The 26,023-nt window shown below is 34.0% G+C and overlaps 1 protein-coding gene across 13 annotated transcripts in view; it reads left to right on the top strand.

The window, feature by feature from the left end:
- The window catches only part of LOC115220760 (thrombospondin type-1 domain-containing protein 7A), a 1,292,425-nt gene that overhangs the window by 1,095,335 nt on the left and 171,067 nt on the right, over nucleotides 1–26,023 (top strand). For all 13 annotated transcript variants that reach the window (XR_005002721.1, XM_036510587.1, XM_036510592.1 and 10 more), the window contains 2 exons: nucleotides 4,761–4,953; nucleotides 12,454–12,649. Coding sequence is in view for 12 of the 13 variants with exons in the window: in XM_036510587.1 (XP_036366480.1) it covers nucleotides 4,761–4,953; nucleotides 12,454–12,649 (389 nt within the window). In the remaining variant the exon portion in view is untranslated. The remainder of the gene's footprint in view (nucleotides 1–4,760; nucleotides 4,954–12,453; nucleotides 12,650–26,023) is intronic.

Genomic DNA, 26,023 nt, shown 5'->3' with positions numbered 1-26,023 from the left:
GGTTTGGAAAAATTCATTGAAGAATTTATTAAGAATTCCAACAATGCACTTTTGATAATAGCTTAAGAAAATTATTGAAATTTTTCTTCAGTGGTGATTTATTTTGCTGCTTCTTCTTAAGTGGCACTTATATAAATATATTTGCTTCATTTACATTTTTATCAATGATTATAAGAAAATGTATTTTTGATAAATTTTATCTACTTTTGGAGAACAGAGTAAATTTGTTGTTTTAAAGTTTTAAATAAACTGTGCAAGACATCGAAGGTTCAAATACCATCTTTTGTACTTTCCTACATTAATGGAACAAGTGATAAAAAACAAAATTTGATATTTTGTTTTAAATAAAGTGATTGTAAATGCATCAGTGGTTAAGAAGATAGGAGTGTTGTTACTACCATTAGTATAGATGTAAAGGTTGTGGGTTTGAATTCAGTTCAAATACAATTTACACAACAAAGGATAAGGCACCCGAGGATGGTCACAGATTAAAATATAAGGGAGATCTAAATTGCAAAATACTTTTCATCTCCATCTCTATAAACAAGAGGATTATAAACAGTGTGCAAAATAAGAATTGTATTTCAGATATGTATTTAACTTTTCTCAAACAGACTTAAGGTAGACCTTGAAGAGAGGAGACATGTCCGTGAGGTAGCAATTAGTGATAAAAGGGCATTGGCAAATAAACAACAGATTGATTGTTCAACCACCATGTTAAACAAACAATTGATTAATCAGTTGGTTAAATATCTAACTAACTGACTAACAAAGAAGTGATATTGAACCAGTGTGAGTGTTTATTATGATTGAAGTAATGACCCTCCTAAGACACAATTAGATATTTATCTTATAGTAGAATTAATTACACTGAAAATTATTAGAGAGTGAATTTGAATGTGTTACTGGCAGTTCTAATAAGTCTTGGATGTAAATTATATAAGATCAAGTTAGTTTTGTAAACTGTAAAAATAACTTCAATTTATAAAACATTCTATGATTATAGTAAACTAGAAGCATTTCTAACTTTTGTTTTATGTTCAATAATAAAGTTTCTGCATAAAACATAAGCCAAATGGAGTTAATGAAAGGTTGTGAGGCTGATTAACAAAATAATTTATAAAAGATTAATTTTATTATTCATTCTTTGTTTGTACATAAAATGGCAAAACAGAATGTTGAATGAAAATTAATATATTTACAAATAGATTGTTGATTAATGATGAGGCTACGCATAGCAAATAACTAATTAGTAATGAGTGAATGTATCAACATCAAACAGTTAATTAATGACAAGCTATTACCAAAACAACAGGATCATCAATTTAATTCCACTTTCCATACTGTTAAAAGGGGGAATGATTTATCACAGTCCAAGTCTATTCCTATTTTGAAATACTACCTGCTTAGATAATACAGGGAGTCTGTCTCATTCATACATTCAATTTTCTGTACAGCTTCCATGGCTGGATGTCCTACATAAGGCTTAACTACTTTATAGAGTGTACTGGATGCCTTCTCCCATGACACCAACCCTAGAGAAGGTTCTTCATCCCCAGCAAGATTAAAAACTTCTCTCTACACCACTCCAATTCCATTCATCGAAGGCAACACAGCCAAGATGAATAACAGGAAGAAAATTTCTAGCATTTAGAATATGGCAAAAGTTGAATCTAGATTCACATTACTGATATAATGGAAATAAAAGTTTTAGTTGCTATGGAATGAGAAATTCATTCATTCTTCATTTGAGAAATTCTTGACAGTGTACTATAAATGAAACAACCAGTAAGGATATAAAAAGTATCATTTCTTAAACTGAAGACTAAAAGATATCTTAGTATTATCTCAGTTGAAGAACAAATACAAATGAATTGTCTAATCCTAACAAACTTAACTTTGGTATCCATTAAAAAATATACCAAAAATTATTTACACTAAATCAACATTGATTTTACATTAATTTGTGTCAAAATAGACACCATTTATTTATTTATGTATTTTGTTAGCTTTCGTTTCTCTACAAGTTAAACCTTCACTTTACTTTCACACATGTTTTGAATGCTCAATGATTGATGGTTGAGGAGATAAAGTCAATTAAAAGTGTGTGTGATGACAGTTTTTGCGTGTATGTGTGTGTGTGTGTGTGTACACATAAAATGAATAATATGCACACATAATGATGTTTCTAAAGCAGATCATGTATTTTCTTTCCTTAATATCATTAATGAAAATAAATTAGATTCATCTAATGAATTACAAACCTTATAAAAAAAATTGATTGATTTTCACTTGAATTTTATGTCTTTATATTCTAAATACTTCCTTAACACTGTTCATAGCTTTTGGATTTCGAATACAATAGGGGTGCTCCTTGAGCAACAAAAGATTTGATATTAGATACTATAAGCACCGATTTGAAACATAAAAGAGCCGCAACATGCACAGCATAAATACAAATGGTGCCATTATTGGGCAAGATGTTCTTTTCATTTCAAGTTGGTTCTTCTATTGTCTAATAACAGAATTTTCACAGTTAAGAAATCCCAACATGTTTATACTTTCCTTCTCTGCATTTTCTACATGTAAACATTTTTATTATTATTTTGAGCAATCAAAAATAGTAAACTATAAACCAGAAAAATTATTTATACAATAATTGCCATTTTCTTCAAATAATTAGCTAGACCATCCATTAAGTGTCATTTGGGTAATGCTATATCAGTTTTCTTATTCAAATTATCATGTGTATCCCAGTTTTAGAATAAATACACTGTATCTTTGCAAGTCAAAAGAGGCAATTAAAAAGCTTGGTTACAAGAAGGGCATGAAATAGCCCAACCCATGCCAGCATGGAAAAGATGACGTAAAACAATGCTGATAATTTTTTCACTATCACTCTTGAATCAGATATTGCAATAAACTAACGATGCATTTAGAACCTTGTGTTACTGCACTTTTATTCGTTTCTAACATAATCCCTAGCCTAATTGACGAAGAGCAGAAAATGGTAAGTGGGAAAAATCAATAGATAAATTATCAAACTTTAATTACTCAATCATCACAATCAGCTCTATCAAATCTTTAAGTCTATGAGACACTGAACATGGTTAATAAATAAATAATTCATTGGCTTCGAACAAGCCATATTCCTTTGAACTATATCCTATTACAAAAGGTTATATGGAATCCTTTTTGTGCTCTTGTGAAGACTATTCAGAAACCATATGGCATTATTTGTTCCAGAACAAAAATTACTAGTCTGAGAATGAGGACATTTTTCAAATAGTCTTTAAAAGGCTACCAAGGTTGAAGGTGTAATTTATTTTCATGTAACCACTAACCATAAATAAAATCTTCTAATACAGGGAAACTATAAATAGATTTAACAACAGAACCATCTAACCATTCTTCATCTATACTACTTTCTTTTTTTTCTTCTTTCTAGTAATTGTTTTTAGTTTTAGTTTATTCTCTTGTATAAGAGTTATTATATATCTTCCTGAGTCTGTCCATGGCTTACCAGCTTGATACAGACGTTTAAACTGATTAAATAAAATAAAATAACAAACTGACAATGAAATTGTTGTTTCTGAGAAACTTGACAATGAAATAAAACACAAATGAATACAAAAGAAATAAAACAGTAGCAAATATATATATATACTGCACACACAATTTACAATCCTTTGGTGCAGATTCTATTATTTCATTGCTGCTGGGTAGGCCTGTCACAAAAATAGAATAAAAGATGTATTATTATTATTTTTATTATTATTGAGTGAGAGAGTAGTGCATGCCATCAAAGTGACACTGGGGTAAAATATACGAAGCCCAGTACACCCTTTCATGACTACCCATCTGATAAGGGTACACTAGGCACATGCATCACAACCATATGTGCACGACATGGTAATCTCATATGAAGATAAATAGCGCATGATCTTGCAGGTGGGGCCCAGTTAGAATTTTCTTCTGGTTGAGTAGCCCATCCTGCTCAAAAGGCCTCTGAATAAGGATTATTATTATTATTATTATTATTATTATTATTATTATTATTATTATTAAGGCAATGAGCTGGCAGAATCGTTAGCACATCAGGTAAAATGCTTAGCAGCATTTCATCTGTCCTTATGTTCCAAGTTCAAATTCTGCTGAGATTGGTTTTTATATTTCATCTCTCCAGAGTTGATAAAATAAGTTTACAGTTGGGCACTGGTGTAATCAACTAATACCCCCACCCATTCACAAAAAATAAAAATTCAGGCCTTGTACCTTTAACAGAAATGATTATTATTATTATTGTTGTTTTATGTCTATGAAACCATGCTGACATTAGTACATTTAATATCTAATGTATTTAAGGCCCTCTGGAAGTTCTGTCATGCTCTGACAAATTATTGCTATCAATTCACTATTGTTATTAAGTTTTTCAATTAAATTAATGGCTTTGAAATTAATTTTTAAAATATATATTCAATATTTCTTGCTGTAATCAATCATTTAAAACAATGTTGTGATATCAATTCTTACTCCCCATCCCACTGATAAAACAATGTAAATAAACATTTGCTCTTACTGAAAGAAATAGTAAATTTTTCATTACAGTTAGTATATTGTAGTATTTTTCCTACACTAGCCCATAAAAGAAAAATTCTAACTGTTCAACAGACTAAAACCTAAATACATTATGTCCAATAATAATTCAATTACAGCTTCAGTAAAAATTTTTAATAATTACCTGATATAAAACGTTATAGGTTCAAAAAGATGAAAGCCTTTGTGACAGCTATAGTCGGCCAAGTGATAAAGAAAGTTGTCGGATTCCCTGTCCAATGGATTGTGTTTTATCAGAGTGGAGCTCATGGACTGAATGCCCTGACGAATGTGACAAGAAAGCTCGAGCAACCAACAGAGATCGAAGACGGATGGTTCTAGCCTTCCCAGTGGCATGTAAGTCTGATTTGTTGATTAGTTTAACCTGTGATTTCAATCAGTAAAATTGCTTTTACATTTTGATAATGAAAAGGTAAAAATGTGTCATAATGATAATAATGGATTGAAAAATATTAACTGAATTACAATTATTGACAAAATTTGCAAAAGTATACAAAGTTTTACTTTACACAAACACACACACACATATATTTATATATAGCCTACAGAAAAATCTACACTCAGTTATTAAATATATTCTTAATAATGGTGGTGAGCTGGCAGAAACGTTAGCACACTGGGCGAAAGGCATAGCCATATTTCGTCTGTCATTACATTCCAAGTTCAAATTCTGCCGAGGTCAACTTTGCCTTTCATCCTTTTGGGATCGATAAATTAAGTACCAGTTACACACTGGGGGTCGATGTAATCGACTTAATCCCTTTGTCTGCTCTTGTTTGTCCCCTCTGTGTTTAGCCCCTTGAGGGTAGTAAAGAAATATATATTCTTGATAATGGCTTTTTATCACTAAAAATGCAGAAGTCTGTGGTGATATGGCCAAGAGTTTGAATTGATATTGTCAGAAGTTCAATTCGCAAAATGAGTAGCTCATGTCATCCTTCAGCAAGTCATTTTATTTCACATGGCCCCAGTCTACTTAGTTGAAATAAGTACCAGAAGTAGCTGGTTGGGATGGTGGTAACCTTTCAACGGACTGGTACTCTGCCCAGAGGAAAGTCTTGAACTCCCAGGCACTGACAACTGTCTCACAAACCAAACACTAGCCTAATGAGCTGGTAGGCTCATTATAGATTTCAACTTCTTTCTTAATCACTACTAGAAAGCTTCAAATAGAGGAGTTCCACTCCCAACCACTATCTGCCTCCTCTTCTCTTCATTTGACTACTTTATTACTGAAGCTCCAACCAATCCAACCGATCTCCATTTATACTTTGTTGTCTTATAAATTTGGCTAATAGACAAAAGCCGTGATGAGACTAAGGAGATATGTTCTTGATTCAACTCAATAACTCCATCTTCTATCAATATAATTATATTATTCCATTAAAGATATATTAATTCTTCCATCTATTCACTTTTGTTTATAATTATTCCACTGTTTACTAAAATAGATGCTATTGTTTCCTGGCTTCTATCTGAAATTGTCTTGGAAATATATACAGCTTCTACCACTGCAACTATTATTATTCTTTCTATAACTACAACTACTATTACCACCACCACTAATACTACCACCATCACTACAACTATTACCCACTACCATTACAACTATTACTACAGCTAATACCTCCACCATCAATACTACTGCTAACACTATCGCCATCACCACCACCACAACTACTTCTACTACTACAAACATCTAATACTGCTGCAGTTTCATACTGTGTTCTTTATTGATGCCGAAATGCAAAAAATTGCACACACTGTTATTAGAACCATTTTTTTTTTATTAGGGGGTGTGAATATATGTTTGTTGTTTTTGATTTTGATCTGATAGTTTATTGACCACAAAATGACGTTTTTTTCAAATTGTGCTGTTTTTATTTTTTATTACATTTCTCATTGTAATGTAGAGAATTTCTGACTGGAATTGGGTTATAAATATCATAAATAAAGTGTGTTTATTTTGGAATATCAGTTCAAGATCAGAGATACAAAACCACAACTTCCAGCATTCAAATGAAATTCTTTCTCCATTAGAGTTATTTATATACAATCATTTACCACAATCAGGTCTACAACTGTTTCTTCATTGTTAACACATTCTGTGATATGTAAAACATCTACTCTCTCTCTCTCTCTCTCTCTCTATGCGTATGTGTGTGTGGAAGGAGAGCATTTACTAAATCTATCAGATATCTTTCTTCAAATTGCATTTCCAAAAATTCATTCTACAATCGTTTGAAACTCCCATAAATGGGAGTTTGGCAAAATAATTCTTTTGTTGGTTGTTTTAGTGGTGGTGGCAGATGGGTGGGGTGGGAACTGCACGGCACTGAATACTCTTCCTGTTCATGTCACAATATTATTCATTATACGATCTGGATGATATTTTACTTCAATGCATCAAGATATTTTTCTGTTTCCCAAAGGATATTTTCTATTTGGCATTTAGATATCAGAATGTAACTTGTACAGGGTTTTTTTTAAACTATTCAAACTGATTCCTTTTATATTGAAAATGTGAAGTTGAAATACCTTAATATTTCATTGTTTTGATTAAATAAATTGTCAAATAATTGAAGAAGGGCATTGCTTTCATGTTAAACAAGAATCAATAATTATTGATAAGTTTAAGGTAGATTTTAATGAGTTGGTGCAGCAAGCAAAGGAAAGTGACTGCAAATGGGGGATAACTTTCACATAAAGTTTGGTGCAAAGTTGGAGACGGGAAAGAAGAGAAACACCGAGTAGGGGTTAAGAAGCTGTTTCCATGAACAAGAAAGAGGTTTTAATGGCTGTAGAGGAATGGATAGTATATTGTATCGGATTCATTAATGCAGAGATGATAGAATTGAGATGTTAATGGTAACAAAGTGATATAATAAGGTCGAAGTTTCATTTGTAATTTAGAGGAAGAGACGTAATTACTGTAGTACATGGTTGAGAAGTATGTTTGAAAAGATGAAAAAAATCTATTAACATAGATTACAAAGGAGACAATATAGGGATCAAAAAGCCAAGAACTGTTGATATGAACCATCCAGAGGAAACTAGGTTTAAAGGATAGCTGTGTTATCAACATAGGAAGGAAATAAAGTTATAGATTACAAGTAATGTGGTAGGATCTGGGAACTAAAGGCTTGGATCTGAGATCTAAAGTTTAGATCCAAATATGCCCAATATAATTGATCCAGAGTTTATTTGAATTCTTAGAATGTAGATAAATGGTGTCCTTTCTGATTTTCTTGGATCATGCCGTTGTTATATAGAGTTTTAGCCAATAGTATTTTCTCTGCTGCAAACATGAAATCAGTTGCAAATACAAATGTTGTTCTGAGCATATGGGATTCATTGAAGTAGTTAGCTTAACAGAAGAGGAATGAAGCTAAGTACATGGAATACGAACGGCAGAAACAGAAGAGCAATGAATTGGATATGTGGCCCCTAACTCTCTGTATTCTGTTCAAAACTGACCTGGCTTTGTGTCATTCCTGCCAATTACTGAAAAATAGTTGTTCAAATTTAATTTCAATTCTCTAAACTCCAATGGATTCATGCCAGTAAAAATCGTTATTGCAAGAGTTGAAATCTATGCCAGAAGTTAGCAATAATTTCTAACAATGACATTTAGTGTCAAACAGACTGATAGTGTTTAGATGAGTTATAATAAATTCCCAGGTTAATCCCGGGTATTCAGTCAAGTGAATAGGTCCACTCACAGAGCCTTAGCCCCAGATTTATGAGTGAATGAGTAAATAAATAATATATAAATTTATACATTTATATAATCAACAGTTTAAAGAAAACAGAGACTATACACAGAATAATCATTTTTTAATCATAGTGTGGTCAATTAATAAGTTCCTACATTTTTTCACCTGTTATGTTTAAAAAATGATTATTCTACATATATATTCTCAGCTTTCTTTAAACTATTAATTATTTCACCTATATTGGAAAGAATGAAGTGTCCATAGAGACAACTGGATTTTCAGAAGTGAAAAGTACTAAAATGGTAAAACAAACTAACCAAGAACAGTAGTAGACAAACACGCAAATAGTATCCAGAATCATCAACGGATAATAGGACAAAACTGGTGCCCACTTGGATAACAAATCCCTACAAAAAAAAAAACAACTTCATTATGAAGAAAAAGTTCATTTGTATATATATATATATATATATATATATACACTCACATTCACACACACATATGAGTAGGTAGGTGTATACATGATGGATTATATACCTAAATGAATAGTCACATACATGTAATACATAAACTTCTTGAAAGATGAGTAGGTGAGTGTATACATGACAGAAATACACCTACATGAGGAGGTGGGTGTACATATGAGAGATATATAAATATGTATATTAATATGTGTATATGTGATTGATAAAGCCTCTTCATTTGCATTTAATAGGTTAATTGTAAAGTGATTGATGTCATACACCAAACAGTTTTTTTTTATGGTAGGCTGAAAATATTGGGTTTTGGCAATGAATTATGTAAACAATAATGTAAACATAAAGGACAAAGGATGCTCTGATGAACACACACATATATTGTGAAGGCACATAGCTCAGTGGTTAGGATGTTATACTCATGATTGTGAGATTGTGGGTTTGATTCCTAGAACAGGGGGTTGCGTTGTGTTCTTGAGCAAAGAACTTCATTTCACGTTGCTCTGCAATTACTTCGTTATCTGACATGTGGCACCTGTTGCACCTGTCCAGGTAATATCAATTTGATGAAGGCAATGAGCTTATGTGTACACATTTAATCACAATAAACAAATCATCTGTGTGGTTGTTCGATAAAAAATTGTCTAATCTTCATACATCGTCTATCGACAGGAGAGTCCATCACATATATATATTAAGATATAGGATAGGAAAAATTATAGAAATATTTTTTAACCAGTGGCCTAGCATGTATACAAAGTCAATAGACATACTTTTCATATAAAATTAGTGTACATTTAAACACAAAAAAAGGTGAGCCATAACAGGTCGCCTTACATGCTAGAAGGAACAGTTAAAGGTCAAAGTTAAGAGCAGTTTCGAAGGGAATGAAAATTAAAATCATTTACCATTTTTCATTCCCTTCGAAATTGATCTTAACTGTGTTTTGAACTTTTGACTGTTCCTCCTAGCTGTCAAGGCGCCCCTCTTTTTGTGTTTAAATGTACTCTAATCTTTTATATAAATATATAAATTTAATCCAAACATGAAAACACAAAGAGAAAACACAACAACGCGAGGACGTGGAACAAGTATAGTGTTATTTGACGCTCAGGAAAGGAAAGAAAGAAGGAGGATTTAACGTTTCGAGCGGAGCTCTTTGTCAGAAACATAGGAAAGGGAAAGATCCAAGGAAGAGAAAATGAAGGAAATAAAACAAAAATCACTAACGATACACACGCGGTCACATTTTGAATGACCGGAAGGGAATGGGTGAAGAAAAAGTTCTTTCAGGTCAGGCATGGTGAGAGGGTGTGAATGTCTGTGTAGGTGTAAATGGTGGCGACAAAAGTAGAAAAGTGGAAGAAGAAGAAGAAGAAAGGTAAAAAGAGATATACCTATAAGATATTATTTGGAATTGTAATACTGATTCCTTTTATATTAAAACTGTGAAGTTGAAAGACCTTCATATTTCATTGTTTTGATTCAATAAATTGCTGTTAATTAATTGAAGAAGAATATTGGTTTCAAAAGAATCAGTAATACTAACAGGTTTAAGGTAGATTTTAAGGGACTGCAAATGGGTAATAATTTTTGCATAAAGTTTGGTGTGAGGTTGGACAAGAGAAGCATAGATTAGGTGAAATATCAGAATACAATTATGCCTCTATTTGTAGTATGTTTGAATAATTCAATCTTTTCTTGATTATTCTCAGCTGTTCTCATGCAATATATTCTTTGATACACGAGAGATAATATTCATATTTTAATTGCTATGGCCATATTTCTGCTCTTTTTAATTAGATTCACAAATTCAGTTATTCTTCATTATAATTTGTTATCCATTAAATCTGAGAAAGGAATTCATCATTTTTTCAAAAGAAACTCTATCAGTCCTCAATCAGATCAAATATGAAATAGAATAAGGTGCAGGCATGGCCGTGTGGTTAAGAAATTTGCTTCCAAGCCATATGGTTTGGGGTTCAATCCTACTACACGGCCCTTTGGACGAGTCTCTTCTACTATAGCCCTGGGTTGACCAAAGTGTATAGGTGGACTTGATAGATGGTGACAGTAAGAAGCCCATTGTCTGTGCATCTGTCTGTGTACTTGTGTCTCCTTGTCTTAACACTGTACACTAGTTGTAAATCACCATCACACAAGCAAACTCCAGCCATGAATAAATATCATCTTACTTGGAAACAAGTGGAGGTTGGCAACGGGAAGAGCATCTAGCCACAGAAACCTGCCTCAACAAATTCTATCTGACCATGCAAGCATGGAAAAGTGGACGTTAAGATGATCTTCATTAAAGTTAACAAATTCACAGAAGTAGCCTGATTTCAGCACAAAATTTGGAAACACTTTTGGAGGAAAATCGATCTTAAGGATGAACACAAGTAATGCATGTCTAAGTCCTCTTACATTAACTGCCACACTTCGGCTGACTGAGACAGTGAATGGTAGAATTTGTAGAGTAATGGAATAAATACCTAGTCATGATTATTTTGATCACTTTCTATTATAGGTGCAGGTGTCGCTGTGTGGTAAGAAGCTTGCTTCCCAACCACATGGTTCTAGATTCAGTCCCACTGAAAAGCACCTTGGACAAGTGTCTTCTGCTATAGCCTTGGGCTGACCAAAACTGAAAGAAGCTTATCGTATATATGTGTATATATATATATATATATATATATATGTTTGTGTGTCTGTGTTTATTCCCCCACCATCACTTGACAACTGATGTTAGTGTGTTTACGTCCCTGTAACTTAGCAGTTTGGCAAAAGAGACCAATAGAGAAAGTACTAGGCTTACAAAGAATAATCCTGGGATTGATTTGTTTGACTAAAGGTGGTGCTTCAGCATGGCCACAGGGAAATGACTGAAACACATAAAAGAGCATTCTAAACATAATTCTTGCCAGGGTTAACTTAGTGTTTCATCTTTTTCTTTTTAATAAGTACTCAACATGAACTGTGAAAAGTATTTGATTTAATCAACTGTACTTCTTCCATAAAATTTGCACATCCCATAAAAGTTGAGAAATTTCATCCTAGAGCTAACCAATAAAACAGAATAAGGGTAAAACAAATCTTATAATACTGAGATAATGTGAAAGAATCTGCTCTTTTTTAATTTTTCTCTGAGGACATTTTTGAAAATTTTAACTAGCAGTATCGCCCGGCATTACTCGGGTTTGTTTCGACCATTTAGAACTGAATTTTTGAAAAATAAAAATTTTGCATTATATAGCTTGTTATTCTCTTTAAGTAAACATTTCCCTGGTTGAAATACACCGAAAAATGGTGACACAGCAGTCAAAAAAGTTGTAAAAAATAGGGATTTTCATAGAATAAAAGCACCTTTTTGATGTAATTAACTTTTGGTGTTAACATGGTCAAATTTGAATTTTATCTTCTACAGAATGAAGAGCAAGCCTTCTTCTATCATACTCTTAATTTTGGTCAACTTAAGCCGCAGGGTCTCGGCGGAGATAGTGTTAGTTGAAGGCTACTAAACCTGCCATACACAGACAACTTCAGCTTTATATATAGAAAAATTATATAATTATGAAAGATGCACACTCTTATTAAATCTTTGGAAATCGCATTTACATTATGTTATAATGTTTGCCCTATTGCAGCTGGTCCAGCATGCCCACCTTTTTCATCATTGAAAGAAAGCAGTCCATGTCCATCAAGGCTCGAGTGTAGAACATTTTCATGGGTAGCAATGGCTTGGAAACTATGTATACTTGGACAAAGTGTCACCTGTGGAACAGGACAGCAACGTCGTGAAGTCAAGTGCAAGAGTGAAGGACGAGACGTTGATGACAGCTGGTAAGTATCAATGCAACTTCATTGATTTTCAGCAACAAGAAATCATCCACATAGTAATCTATGACATGGACGCAAGTTTTCTTTTTAATTTTTTTTTCACATCAAAGACAATTTAAACTCCTTTCTACAGTATAATTTTATCAACAGAACCAGCACTGACACAGCACTAAATTCCCTATCAATCAAGCACGTAATCTATCCTCAATTCCTGTTTTTCCTTTCATCTTTCCTCTTGTACACAACTCATATCTAAATGTCACTGCTCCAAAATCTCTACAATCCCTCTAAACCTTCCTTTCATTATGCCATTGCTCATGGTGGAAGCTTTTATTTTCTACAGCACTTGTGCCCGTGCTAGTGGGGTGCCAAGAGCACCATCCGAGCAGGATCGTTACTAGTGTCGTCTTACTAGCACCTGTGCCGGTGGCATGTGTAAAAAGATTCGAGCGAGGTCATTGCCAGTACCACCTGACTGGCCTCCATGCAGGTGGCACGTAAAAAGTACCCACTATACTCTCGGAGTGGTTGGCATTAGGAAGGGCATCCAGCTGTAGAAACTCTGCCAGATCAATATTGGAGCCTGGTGCAGCCATCTGATTCACCAGCCCTCAGTCAAAATCGTCCAATCCATGCTAGCATGGAAAATGGACGTTAAACGATGACGATGATGATGATGATGAAAGGAAGAGTTTGTGTTCTTAGTCTCAAACATGCCACCTGCCAACCTACCCCACCACTATGCACAGCCCTAACAACATATGAGTTAGTTGTAGACATGCAATAAAAATTTCTCATTTTATTTGTAACAGTCAGGATTTTCACATGGCTTTGTAGCCCTTCTTATCACTGGCATAGACTTAGTACATTTTAATAATGTCATCAATCCAGTACCAGACACGTCTGCTTAGACTGAAATGTTGCGTTTCCACTCTGTCAGTCTCTATTCAAACTCCTACACAGCACTAAATTCTCAATACACTGGACTGTGTTTAGTTCAAAGTCACTGTTCTCCTGATCTGGTTGAATTTAGTACGACTAAAGATTTACTATGACTAAAGATTTCATTCATATACTATTCTCTTTAGTCAGGATCTGCATCTCAAACAACCCAAATCAGGACTTCACAGGCAAACATGTAGAACCTCACTTATTAAGATGGCTTGAATGGCGACTGATTTTATTTGTCAGGTCAGATAATTGGTCAAAGTAGAGGGTGGGGAAAATGTTAGCATAAACTGATTCTGTTTGTCAAGACAGCAGTTAAATCCTCAGTCAGCTGGTGATAGGTAGCTTTTCACTAGAAAGAGTAGTTAGAAAAAAGAGGAAATTCATTAAAGAAGTCTAGTTTGGTGTAAAAGATAATTAGGGTTAATTTAGTTTCTTTTTGTGTTGCTACAATTCTGCGTGTGTGTGTGTGTGCGTGTGTGAGTGTGTACACATTCTGTATAGACTGTATAGTCTATAAAAAATACTATATTTATATTCAACGTGGCATCTAAATAGTCTATAAAAAGACTATATTGGGGATTGTATAAACACTATATTTATAGAGTATATTGAGACTATGCACAGAAAATATGAAGAGTATATTTATATCTAAAATCTATATTTATTTGAGAGACAACTGAAACAAGATGCCATTGAATCTATACATGAAAACTTATCACTGCATACAATGCAGTATGTCTTCTTAGCCAAGCGACTACTTAACTCTACTTGGACTCTTATTAGGTCATGCCTTCGTCTCTCACAAACACACCACCTTACACCTAAAGATTTAGACATTCTCTAATGAAGAAGCTGCAGTAATGATTGTACAAACTAATTAACAGTTTTTTCCTCCACAATAACAATGTACTGTTTTATGATATTTATAAAAGCAAGCTTATTCTTCATGTTAAGATTATTCTGAAGTGAAACCTAGATTAATTTTCAGCGTAAAGGTCAAATGATCTTGAAGAAAACTACGATGATTGTTCAACCTCCTCAGACTATTAGCAGCTCAGCCTTAATATACTTGACCTCTGACATTTTGTAAAGTCAAACACAATAGAAATGGGCAGAGTGGCATGGAGAATAGAGAGGATGGTAGCCCAGTCATGACATAAAACCTTATAAACATCCTGCCTGATACTGTGTGGTACTGATCCAACAAATATTGATGAGGTTTAGCTGTCACTGGGCATGTGTTTTATAATGGGTACTGTAATGGCTGTGAATAATTTCTCACAGTTACATATTTAAGAATCAGCTCCTTAGGCAAGTTTGTGATTCCTCAGTGGCTGAGTGACAATATTTATATTGAAGTGGATATTTAGACCAAGGATGGAATATTTTTGGTAGAGCTGTGTGGTTGAGAAATTTGCACAGCAATCATGTGATTTTGGGGTCAGTCACATTGCACAATACCTTGGGCAACTGTCATTTACTATCACCCAAGGCTAACCAATGCTTTGAGTAAAATCGGTACATGGGAACTGTATTAAGACTATTGCGTGTGTGTGTGTGCACGCATGCATATGTGCATTTGATTGTTGTGTAAATGTTACTACTTCACTTGTTACCACTTGAACAAACATATAGGGACACTGATATTCTTTCTTGAGATTATGATCAGTTGCTCTGCATTTTCAAAAACTTGGGAAATATATACCATAAAACCTCATGTAATTTATATGCTTTTTATTGCAAAAATAAAAATAAACTTTAGCGGGTGTGTAAATTACATGAGTGGATCATTTCCAGAACTTTTTAGAAATTATTTTTGTTGAAAAAAGACATACAAAATGTAAACATTTGTACTGGAAGTTGACTCATTTAATGTCAGAATAGGTTTTTACAAAAAAAAATAATGGCTTAAATATAGTGAAGTTGACTTATTTATGCTGGATGGTATAATGCTTCATTTTTCTGTATAAATTTACTAAAACCATTAAATGGTTAACTACTTTTTGAAGTCTGATGTTCATGCTAGTAAAAAAAATCTGGACCATATTTTACACTGCTTGGAGTGTCTACCAATTGCACTGGAGTACCATTGTGACATGGTATATTCCTGACTGAAAAAATGTAATGATATGGATAATCTTGATTGTATGTTTTTATTTTTGTCTGTTTATTACTAGGCACAGTTTTAAGTTTGTCCTACTGTTTGTGCCAATTTCAAACATTGGCTTCATTAACATTAAAATGCCTTCTGGCAGCTCTATTGCCACATTCAAATGCAGATTCAACATATTTAATTTCTCCTTCGCAGTAAATGATTCATAAGTTCTGCCCCTACCAGCAATAACGGTAGTGACACATTTTAAAATTTGCTTGACGTTTTATAAGTGTGAAAGAGATTAAAATTTCAATACTGCATATCAAAGGTTCTGACAAGAATAGGCAGTAACGAATTCTGTTTAGATGATCAGTTTGATCGGTCCCCTTTCTTCTGTAAGTTGAGTAAAGTGTCATCCAAGCTGATGTTTATTGGTAATTAAACTTAATTTGCAACACCTGTGTGTATTTATCAGTTTTGTTTTTTGTTGGTAATTCTTATCAACAACTTTTCCTGTGATTGTGATTTGAGAAGATATACATTAGTACATAAACTCTTGTGGGCAAGAAATGTAAAATAAAGTTTATCATAAACAACACAAACACTTTCTAATTTAATAGCTTTCAATGTGATACCTGTTAAACAGAAATTATTTTTATTTAATGAAAATTCAATAAAATCTAAGCTAAATACAACTAAATTAAAAACCTTTTTTCCTGATTATATTGGCAATTCTGAAAACTTTTGAGTGCAAATTTTAGATGAGTAGAAGCTTTTTTTTAACAAATTTTATCCTGAAAATCACCTGCATAAATTACACAGGTGATCAAATTATATGGGTTTTTACTTTAAATCTCTTACCTGAAAACCAGGTGAGGGTTAGTGGCAAAAAATCAGTTCATACAAAACATGCTAACATGTTCACATTGACAGTGAACAAATGAGCAATATTAGCTGATGACATACAAAATTTATAATTAAACACCAAATTTAATGAGTAATCAACTTTTTACTAACAAGTTACAAAATGTCAAAGAACAACCTATTTTAACTACCAGTGTTCAGAGAAAATGGTAAATGGAACCAAAGAGGAAGTTGTTTTTTTTTTCTTTTTTAAATCCAAGTAGACATTTTAATTGGACTGAAAATTCTATAAGCATACTTTGTCTGCATGGTCGTTAATAAGAATATCAAAACACAGTCATCTTTAAACATCATTTGTGATGTGTGCTTCCAGTTCCTAGTTTTAATGATAATTTTGTAAGATCAACAGAATTAGCTTTACTGTCTTGCAGATGCCATATTGGTTAAAATTGGGTAATGAGATAAATTGGGACAAAATATTTCGATGCCTCTTTTCTAAGTACCACATAACTTGTCATCACTGTTAAGCTTCACATTTTTCTTTTATCAAAGTCATAATTAGTCAGCAGCCACAAGAATTGTGCTGCTACCAAAATACCATCAGATCCAAATTTTAACCGTGTCTATAGCTTTCACAAGATCATATTGATTGATAAGGCCTAAAGACTCTTTTACTCTTTTACTTGTTTTAGTCATTTGACTGTGGCCATGCTGGAGCACCGCCTTTTGTCAAGCAAATCGACCCCGGGACTTATTCTTTGTAAGCCGAGTACTTATTCTATCAGTCTCTTTTGCCAAACTGCTAAGTGACGGGGATGTAAACACACCAGCATCGGTTGTCAAGCAATGCTAGGGGGACAAACACAGACACACAAACACACACATATATACATATATATATATATATATATATATATATATATATATATATATACATATATACGACAGGCTTCTTTCAGTTTCCGTCTACCAAATCCACTCACAAGGCATTGGTCGGCCCGGGGCTATAGCAGAAGACACTTGCCCAAGATGCCATGCAGTGGGGCTGAACCCGGAACCATGTGGTTGGTTAGCAAGCTACTTACCACACACCCACTCCTGCAACTAATCATGAGTATTTGGTATCAGTCTATCTTATGAACTCAATGCCCTTGACTCGATCATATGGTGAAGAGTAATGCCTTACTAAACAAACTAACACCATTGTGTATGGGGGTCTTGGGTGTAGGTGTGTCTGTCTGGCATATGTGCTGTAAAACTTGAAGAGTTGCAATGTTACTATAAAATGATAATGAAGTCGGGGTTACATGTATGGATGTACAAATATTTGTATGTCTGTCTGTCTGTCTGTCTGTCTGTCTGTCTGTCTGTCTGTCCAGTATATCTGCTTTAATAGTCACAATGTTGCCACAAATCAAAATAATATGTAAGTCACATATTATTCCTACAGTATTGGTTTATAACCATAAAATATAATCCATGGAATGTGACAAAGTTTCATTTATTCACTCTCAGAATTATCAGTTATTATAGATTTTATTTACATTAAGCTCAAGCATAAATTTAACCAAAGTGGAATGGATTCTCTATAATTAATTAAAACATCCTTATTTTGTGTCTTTCACTAACTAGTCATTAAGTTCATGTAATTCCAATGTGTTAACATTGGTCTTCTTCAGTATATCTTATTGCATTATTGTTTTTCCAATATTTTCCCCATTTTTGACTTATTCCCAAATCGTTGAACAAGAAATTTTATATTCTCAATATGTTGTAAAAATACACAAGTGACATTGCATTCAACAAACAAAACAAACACACATTCACACATGCAAATGCACATATATGAGTTTGCGCATGTGTGTAGTGTGCACTGTGCACAGTGGTATATTAAAACATACTAAATAGCACAAAATGACAACAGCATTTAGATTCCCAGACACTAAATTATTGATTGGGATCTCTCATAAGAAGGGGACAAAGTTTTAAAGTTTGAAATCTTCGAACTGATCTTAAAAAAATTGTCTGAAAAATCCAAATCCAAATAGAAAAGAATATTCTTGTGTCTTTAACAATGTTATAAAAGACAGTAATTTACACATTTCTTTGGAATTATAATGGATTAGTCACATTTTTAAAGTTTTAATATGTAACTTGTGATGTCATAAAATTTTGCTGTTGAAGATGATAAAATACTAATGTTTCCTTTTAGATTCCAAACACATCAATATGAATACATAAGCCAAAAGGAATCAATGTTATATTGCTATTATATATTCAGAACAAACTTGAACACATACATACACTCACAAATGCATACAGACGTTTGTGTATAAATGTGAGCAGATATCTAATGGATATCTAACTAAATGTCTTTGGTTTTCTTCTTCTTCCAGTCTTTCACCCATCAAGTTTATGCAAAAGCAATAATTTCTGGGGGGATATATAGCATGATACCTTTACTGCCCAGCCATTCTCATAAGCTTTTTGTGTTCCATCTTAGAAATAAATTCACATTATACAGAGAAAATAAGCAGTATCATTGTTGCAAACATGCCAGAGAACATTACATGTGCTATAGCCATGAGCCACTTAAGCTAGTAGATATAGTTAGATTAGGCTAGGTAACCATGGTTACCTAACCTTGTTTAGGTTGGTGTCCCAGCTATGTCATTATGACTAGAACTACACTGGACAGTAATCCTTGACAATAGTTACAAATTGTTGAAGATTTTGGAGTATGAAGTAACAGTGTGTGTGTGGTATCTTTATGTACATAATAATGTTCATCCATCACTGTCAACAATGGACCAGGACATCACATGGGAGAAGATGGGTCACGACACATCTGGCTATGGCCAATCAGGCTGATGCCTGCTGGGAAGGTTCTGCTGCAGATGGTCTGCTAGGAATGAAGGCAAGGAGTTAGGCGGCGAGCTGGCAGAAACGTTAGCATGCCAGGTGAAATGCTTAGCGGTATTTCGTCTGCCATTATGTTCTGAGTTCAAATTTGGCTGAGGTTGACTTTACCTTTCATCCTTTCGGGGTCGATAAATTAAGTACCAGTTACGCACTGGAGTCAATGTAATCAACTTAATCCCTTTGTCTGCCTTTGTTTGTCCTCTCTACGTTTAGCCCCCAGTGGGCAATAAAGAAATAAGGAGTTAGTTCTGGACTTGTGCAACTCACAATTTCTTTGTACTCTTGTGATCTTATTCTGGTCATAGAAGGTGGCACCCCTGTTGGTGCAGCTATGCCAGGCAGGGTAGTTCTGTGATTGCAACATACATACTTGTATGCATACATACAATAAATACTTACATGCATAAGTTGGCATTAGGAAGGGAAACTGGCCTAACAAATCAAGCTAAAAGCGATATTGGTGCATAACGCTTTCTTCCAAATTGTCATGTCCCATCAAGCTGTTCATTCCATGCCAGCAAAGAAATTGGATATTAAATGATGCTCATGAACTTCTAAAATTTGTAATGTATATTACAAACCATGCAATGTACTAATGTGTAGTGAAATGTGAATGCCCATGAAGATAAAATTGGTAAGAATGGCCACAATTCATAAAAATAGATGTTTCATATTGTTAGGTTTCTAATTAGTGCCTAATCCCATTTCATTTATTATCTGTTATTCAGGCACAGATTTCTTTGAATCTGATTTGACACGACAGTTCCTATTTATGGTTTTTACATTTCCTCATTTATCAATTGATAACATTTTGAAGATTACATTTCTTTTGCTCATTCAAAACATATCTCATACACTGTAAGAATTATTTTTTGCAGTCACTTTTGATCAAATTCTGTCAGCATTTATATGTTGAAAATATTCTATATTAAGCATCCTTTATGATCATTCAAAATATTAAGTTACAAGAATTCCTTCAGAGCAGATTATTATTAATAAATTTATTATGGATTCCATATTCTGGTAAATTTACAATGTTTCTGTAAATAACCATTTCAAAAGGTTTATAAACTAAAAATGATCTCCCTCTTTCTCGCTCTTATCTATTTTACAATCTAGGTATAGAAATTATTTTTAATCACAACTTTGTGTATTTATCTTTAGACCAGATTCTCTCATAGTTCTTACTACTAACAAACGAGTAAAAGAGATTTTGTTGTTTAGTCAGGAATATGGTTAGCATCCATGTCCTTTCCATAGTCCCCCAAGACTTCTGGCTGGGTAGAAGAAAGCAATCCACAGAATGAAAACCTGACCCAAATCCATGCAACAAAGTGGACTCATCCACTAAAGTTGCCCAAGGTCTAGGTGATGGTGGTGTTAAAATGAACAACAAAATGAATTCCTCCACTAAAATCATCCAAAGCCAGTGATAGAGTTAAGTTGGACAACATAGCAGACTCTACTTTTTACATACAAGCAAGGCTTGGAGAAGAATCCTTGGCTGGCACCTTACTTGATGCCAATCCTTACTTGCTTTTCAAGAGGGATCTTTATTCCATTTTTTGCATTTGTTGAAACACTGCAGGGTAGCTTTGCTTACAGGAGTCATGAATAACATCACTGCCCAAGGAATGTTAAGTGAAGACAAAGGAAACCAAACACATGTATGTGTTCTCTCTCTCTCTCTCTCTCTTTCTCACACACACACACACATGATGGGCTTCCATACAGTTTCTATCTAATTCTACTCTCAAAACATTAGTCAGCTCAAGGTTCGAACAGAAGACATTTGCTCAAGGTGCCATTCTGTTAGTTGGAACCCTTAACCATGTGGCTTCAAATTGAACATCTTGACCACATAATCATGCCATAATCAGGGCCAGCATTAGGAAATGTGGGGCTCAATTAGAGAATTGTCAGTGGGGTCCTCTACTTTGCAAAAGCTGGAGATTGATACATTGTTTTGTATAGTACACCAGTCCTAGCCAAAAATTGAAAGCACATATGAAAGTTTTAATGTTTTATTACAAGTCCAGAGAGTACATGGAGCCCTTTCATTGAGCAAATTTGAATAAATCTGTCAAACTGACTTAAAACCAGCCCTGATCGTAATCCTGTATGTGGTAATTAGAGCTCAAGCCAGGCTATATTGCTCAAGAATTATTGATGTTCACTTTCTAATATGTTTATCAATGTAAAAGAGGAACAGTTCTTGGTATAGGTTCAATGTAACAAATTTACAATGAAGCTAAACTTTGCTGACAAGACCAAAATAAAGCTGATTGTCTCAGTAGCAAAAAATGATTAAACAAGGAAATGTTATATTTTTTCTCTCTCTGCATATTTTATGTGACTTAAGCATTTCTAATGCCCTGCTCATTAAATATATTGATAGCTAATTAACTAAAGATTTACATAATCTAATTAAGTAGAAGCAAGCAGAAAATGATTAGATCAAAAGTGGCTTCAGATATATTCCTGATATATGTAGTCAGAAATCTAGGACTGCTGTAATTAAATAATAATAATAATAATAATTTGATAATCATTTTTGCTTTTATATATGAATGAACTTGGTCCATTTATATGTGTTTTTTTAATATTCTTTTATTTGATTGTTTCTGTAGATTTGAGTTTTGTTGTTATCCATCCATAACTTTCAGTCAAAGCTAATACAATTATCAGTTAACTTTATTTTTGTCCAGAATATGGAAATTGCAATCTCAAGGAAGCCATACTTAGGTCATGCAAAAATTGATAAATATTCTTACTCCGCAAAGCCATCTTTGTGAATGTGTGTGTTCTTTTCTCTCTCTCTCTCTTTCAAACACACAACAACCATTCTCTCAACCATCTTTTGTCCTTTCTCACTAATATGTTAAAGTAATCGTTAGCATTTACCAAATAGAGCTACGTCCTTGTCATATCATACCGTTTTCTGCTTCCACAAACATAATATTGAATTACAAGACACTAAAACCAGGACACCATTTTTAAAGTGAAACAAAGACAACAAAATAATATCGTGAGAATTTTAAAATCTCAAACAAAGCAAACAAACATCTGTGACGACTTCGACTTCGTTCACTTTTCTATAGAACGCATTGCAAAATCTCATTCCTGTTAGTCTTTCATTTATATTGTTCTTTTGTGAAACATTGTTTTCCTCGTGGCTTTTATTGATGCCCAAAAGCCAGAAGATAGAATTAAAATGTTATGAACATATCAATCGAATGACTACCAGATATTTTCTGCAGGAAACTTGCCATATGTTACCTTCCAGGGCAGTTAAATAGCAGTTTCTTATTTATCTTTGCGTACATGTCTTTAAGTGATGTATGAAAAGGTGCACAGGAATTCAATCATCATTCCATTACATGAGTAAGGATATTTGTTCAGTTTACTGTTTGCCAGAAACCATTTTGAGACTACTGAATATTTCAGTGCATACGACCATCTAAGAAAGGAAAAAAAGATATTCTGAATAAATGTATTTTGATTATCATAATTGTATTATGGCGAATAATGTGTGCTTAGGTGTGTGTGTGTGTGCGTTGGAGGTTTAATAAAACAAGGAATTGCTGAAATATACATGTCATACCCTTTCTATATACTGATACTCACAAGATTTTTACCTGCCTGCTTTACATTCTGTGTGAGTGTGTAATACCAGACATGTATGCACACACACATGCATACATACAACTACCAAAAAATATGAGTGGCTTGTGCACCTATGCAAATTGTAAACAATGTGAAACCAAATGTGAAGCTTCTTGTGTCATATATAGATATGTATATATATATATATATATATTTCTTTATTGCCCACAAGGGGCTAAACATAGAGGGGACAAACAAGGACAGACAAAGGAATTAAGTCGATTACATCGACCCCAGTGCATAACAAAGTTGACCTCGGCAGAATTTGAACTCAGAATGTAGTGACAGACGAAATACTGCTAAGCATTTCGCCCGGCACGCTAACGTTACTGCCAGCTCACCGCCTTATTTATATATATATATATATATATATATATATATATCATATGTAATATTCTGTTTTATATGTGTGTGTGTGCATGTGTGTGTATATGCATGTATGTATGTGCATATATATATAAGTATATATGTGTGTGTGTGTGTGTGATTTTATATGCATGCATGTGTGTGAATGTGAGTCCATATATTTTTATTTATATGTATGTGTGTGTGTGTGCATAATTGTGGATAGATACCACACAAGATACGGATTTATGGTTGAAATCCATGGAGTAAATTTTCAAACGTTCACACCTGGGTATCTTTCCTACCATTTTAGATTATACTTATGTTATTGTTAGTTCTGCTCCTTTTAATCCCTCCCAGCCAAGGGGATAATGTAGTGCAACCCAATATGAAGTCTGTAATAAAGCTTCACTTACTGTTTTATAGAGATAAGTAGAGCCAGACAATGCTGCCATGGCTACTGATGTTAAGAAGGAACTGAGAACCTCAGCCAAAAGCTAATATAATATAGTGAATGGGATCCATATTCATCGATCCATAAAAAAATTGCCAGCCTACTAAAAAAAAAATAGATGTAAAACAAATGATTATGACATGAAAAATTGTTCTTTTTTTGTAATGTGTGTAATGCTTATATTCACAGACAAACCCCAGAAACCATCCATCGAACCAGCCAACCATCCTCCATTTGTCAGGTGGAGCTGAATTGATTTTATTCAACCCAGGAGGAAAGACAAATAGTTATGAACATGAATTCTATGCCTCTGCAAAGAATCTAGTTTGAATCATACCATTTATTACTCAGAACAATAAACAAAAATAGGGATGAGGGTTACAGATAAAAACCCTGATATGAGCAATATGATATCGTGTTGCAATAATTAGCCTTTTCCCTGCATTATCATCAAAGCTAACGGAGCACTTACTGACATGTAGGGTGTTATTAATATGACAAATATTGCACCACATGATGTATTTTTACATCACTGCAACTAACATTGGTACCAAGTCATGGAAGAACAGTCCATGTAACTGACTCCAGTATGACTAATACTTATTCCGTTTACTTGCACTTGATATGTAAAGACTGTCCTGGCCTATGTTTGTATTTAAGCACAACGCCTAGGGATGGATTGAAATCTGCAAGTTCTTTTGAGGGTGGACTTTACATATTTCACTATCCATTGCTCCACATCCTTGCCAACAAGCTTAATGAAAGTAAGAAAGAATATTAAGGAATAAAGAAGACAAATTTTTAGGATAATATTAAAAGTTGAGTTTAAGACTCTTGAAAAAAATGCAGAGGAGAATCGGTCTGGAATATTTTATAGCAATAAATCAGTGATGAAACATGAAAAACAAAAAATGTTTTGACATTTAAAATAACTGCAACCATTTTAATATCAGATTTGGATTGTGCCGGTGGCATGTAAAAAGCACCAACCCATCGTGGCCATTGCCAGCCTCGCCTGGCATCTGTGCCGGTGGCACGTAAAGAGCACCTGCCACACTCACAGAGTGGTTGGTGTTATGAAGGGCATCCAGCTGTAGAAACACTGCAAGATCAGACTGGAGCCTGGTGCAGCCTTCTGGCTTCCCAGACCTTGGTCGAACTGTCCAACCCATGCTAGCATGGAAAATGGACGTTAAGCGATGATGATGATGATCAAGATAACTAAATCACTGGCTTAGCTATGTTCAGAAGTTTGCTTGCAATGACATGGCATCAGATGCAGTTCCAATATGTGTCATCTTAGGCAAAGTGTCCAGTGATGACCAAAGAAATTGAAAGCCTATTTGTGTGTGTGTCTCCTTGTCTTGAAACTGCATGATAAATCTAAATGAGTGTCACCTTCATACAGGCAGTATCAATCTACTCTTTTACTTGTTTCAGTCATTTGACTGTGGCCATGCTGGAGCACCACCTTTAGTTGAGCAAATCGCCCCCAGGACTTATTCCTTGTAAGCTTAGTACTTATACCATCGGTCTCTTTTGCCGAACCGCTAAATTATGGGGACATAAACACACCAGCATCGGTTGTTAAGCAATGTTTGGGGAACAAACACAGACACACAAACATATACACACACACATATATAGATACATATGTGACCTCGTGTGTACCGTTGGCAATTTTTTTTCTTCTGTCTTCCCTTCTCTGGATCTTTCCTTCTATGTTTCCAACAAAGAGCTCTGCTCGAAACGTTAAACCCTCCTTCTTTCCTTTTTTCCTGAGCGTCCAATAATACTATATTTGTTCCACGTTCTTGCGTTATTGTGTTTTTTTTGTGCTTTCTTGTTTGGATTAACTATATATATATATACATATATACGACGGGCTTCTTTCAGTTTCCGTCTACCAAATCCACTCACAAGACTTTGTTCAGCCCAAGGCTATAGTAAAAGACACTTGTCCAAAGTGCCATGCAGTGGGACTGACCCCGTAACCATGTGGTTCGTAAGGAAGCTACTTACCACACAGCCACTCCTACATGTTCAGCTAAGGGAAAATATTTCCTTAATTGAGAAAAGT

This window comes from Octopus sinensis, linkage group LG17 (assembly GCF_006345805.1).
Source record: "Octopus sinensis linkage group LG17, ASM634580v1, whole genome shotgun sequence".
NCBI classification, from domain to species: Eukaryota; Metazoa; Mollusca; class Cephalopoda; order Octopoda; family Octopodidae; genus Octopus; species Octopus sinensis.
The sequence above is the reverse complement of the archived record's forward strand: the minus strand, read 5'-3'. Positions and strand labels throughout refer to the sequence as shown.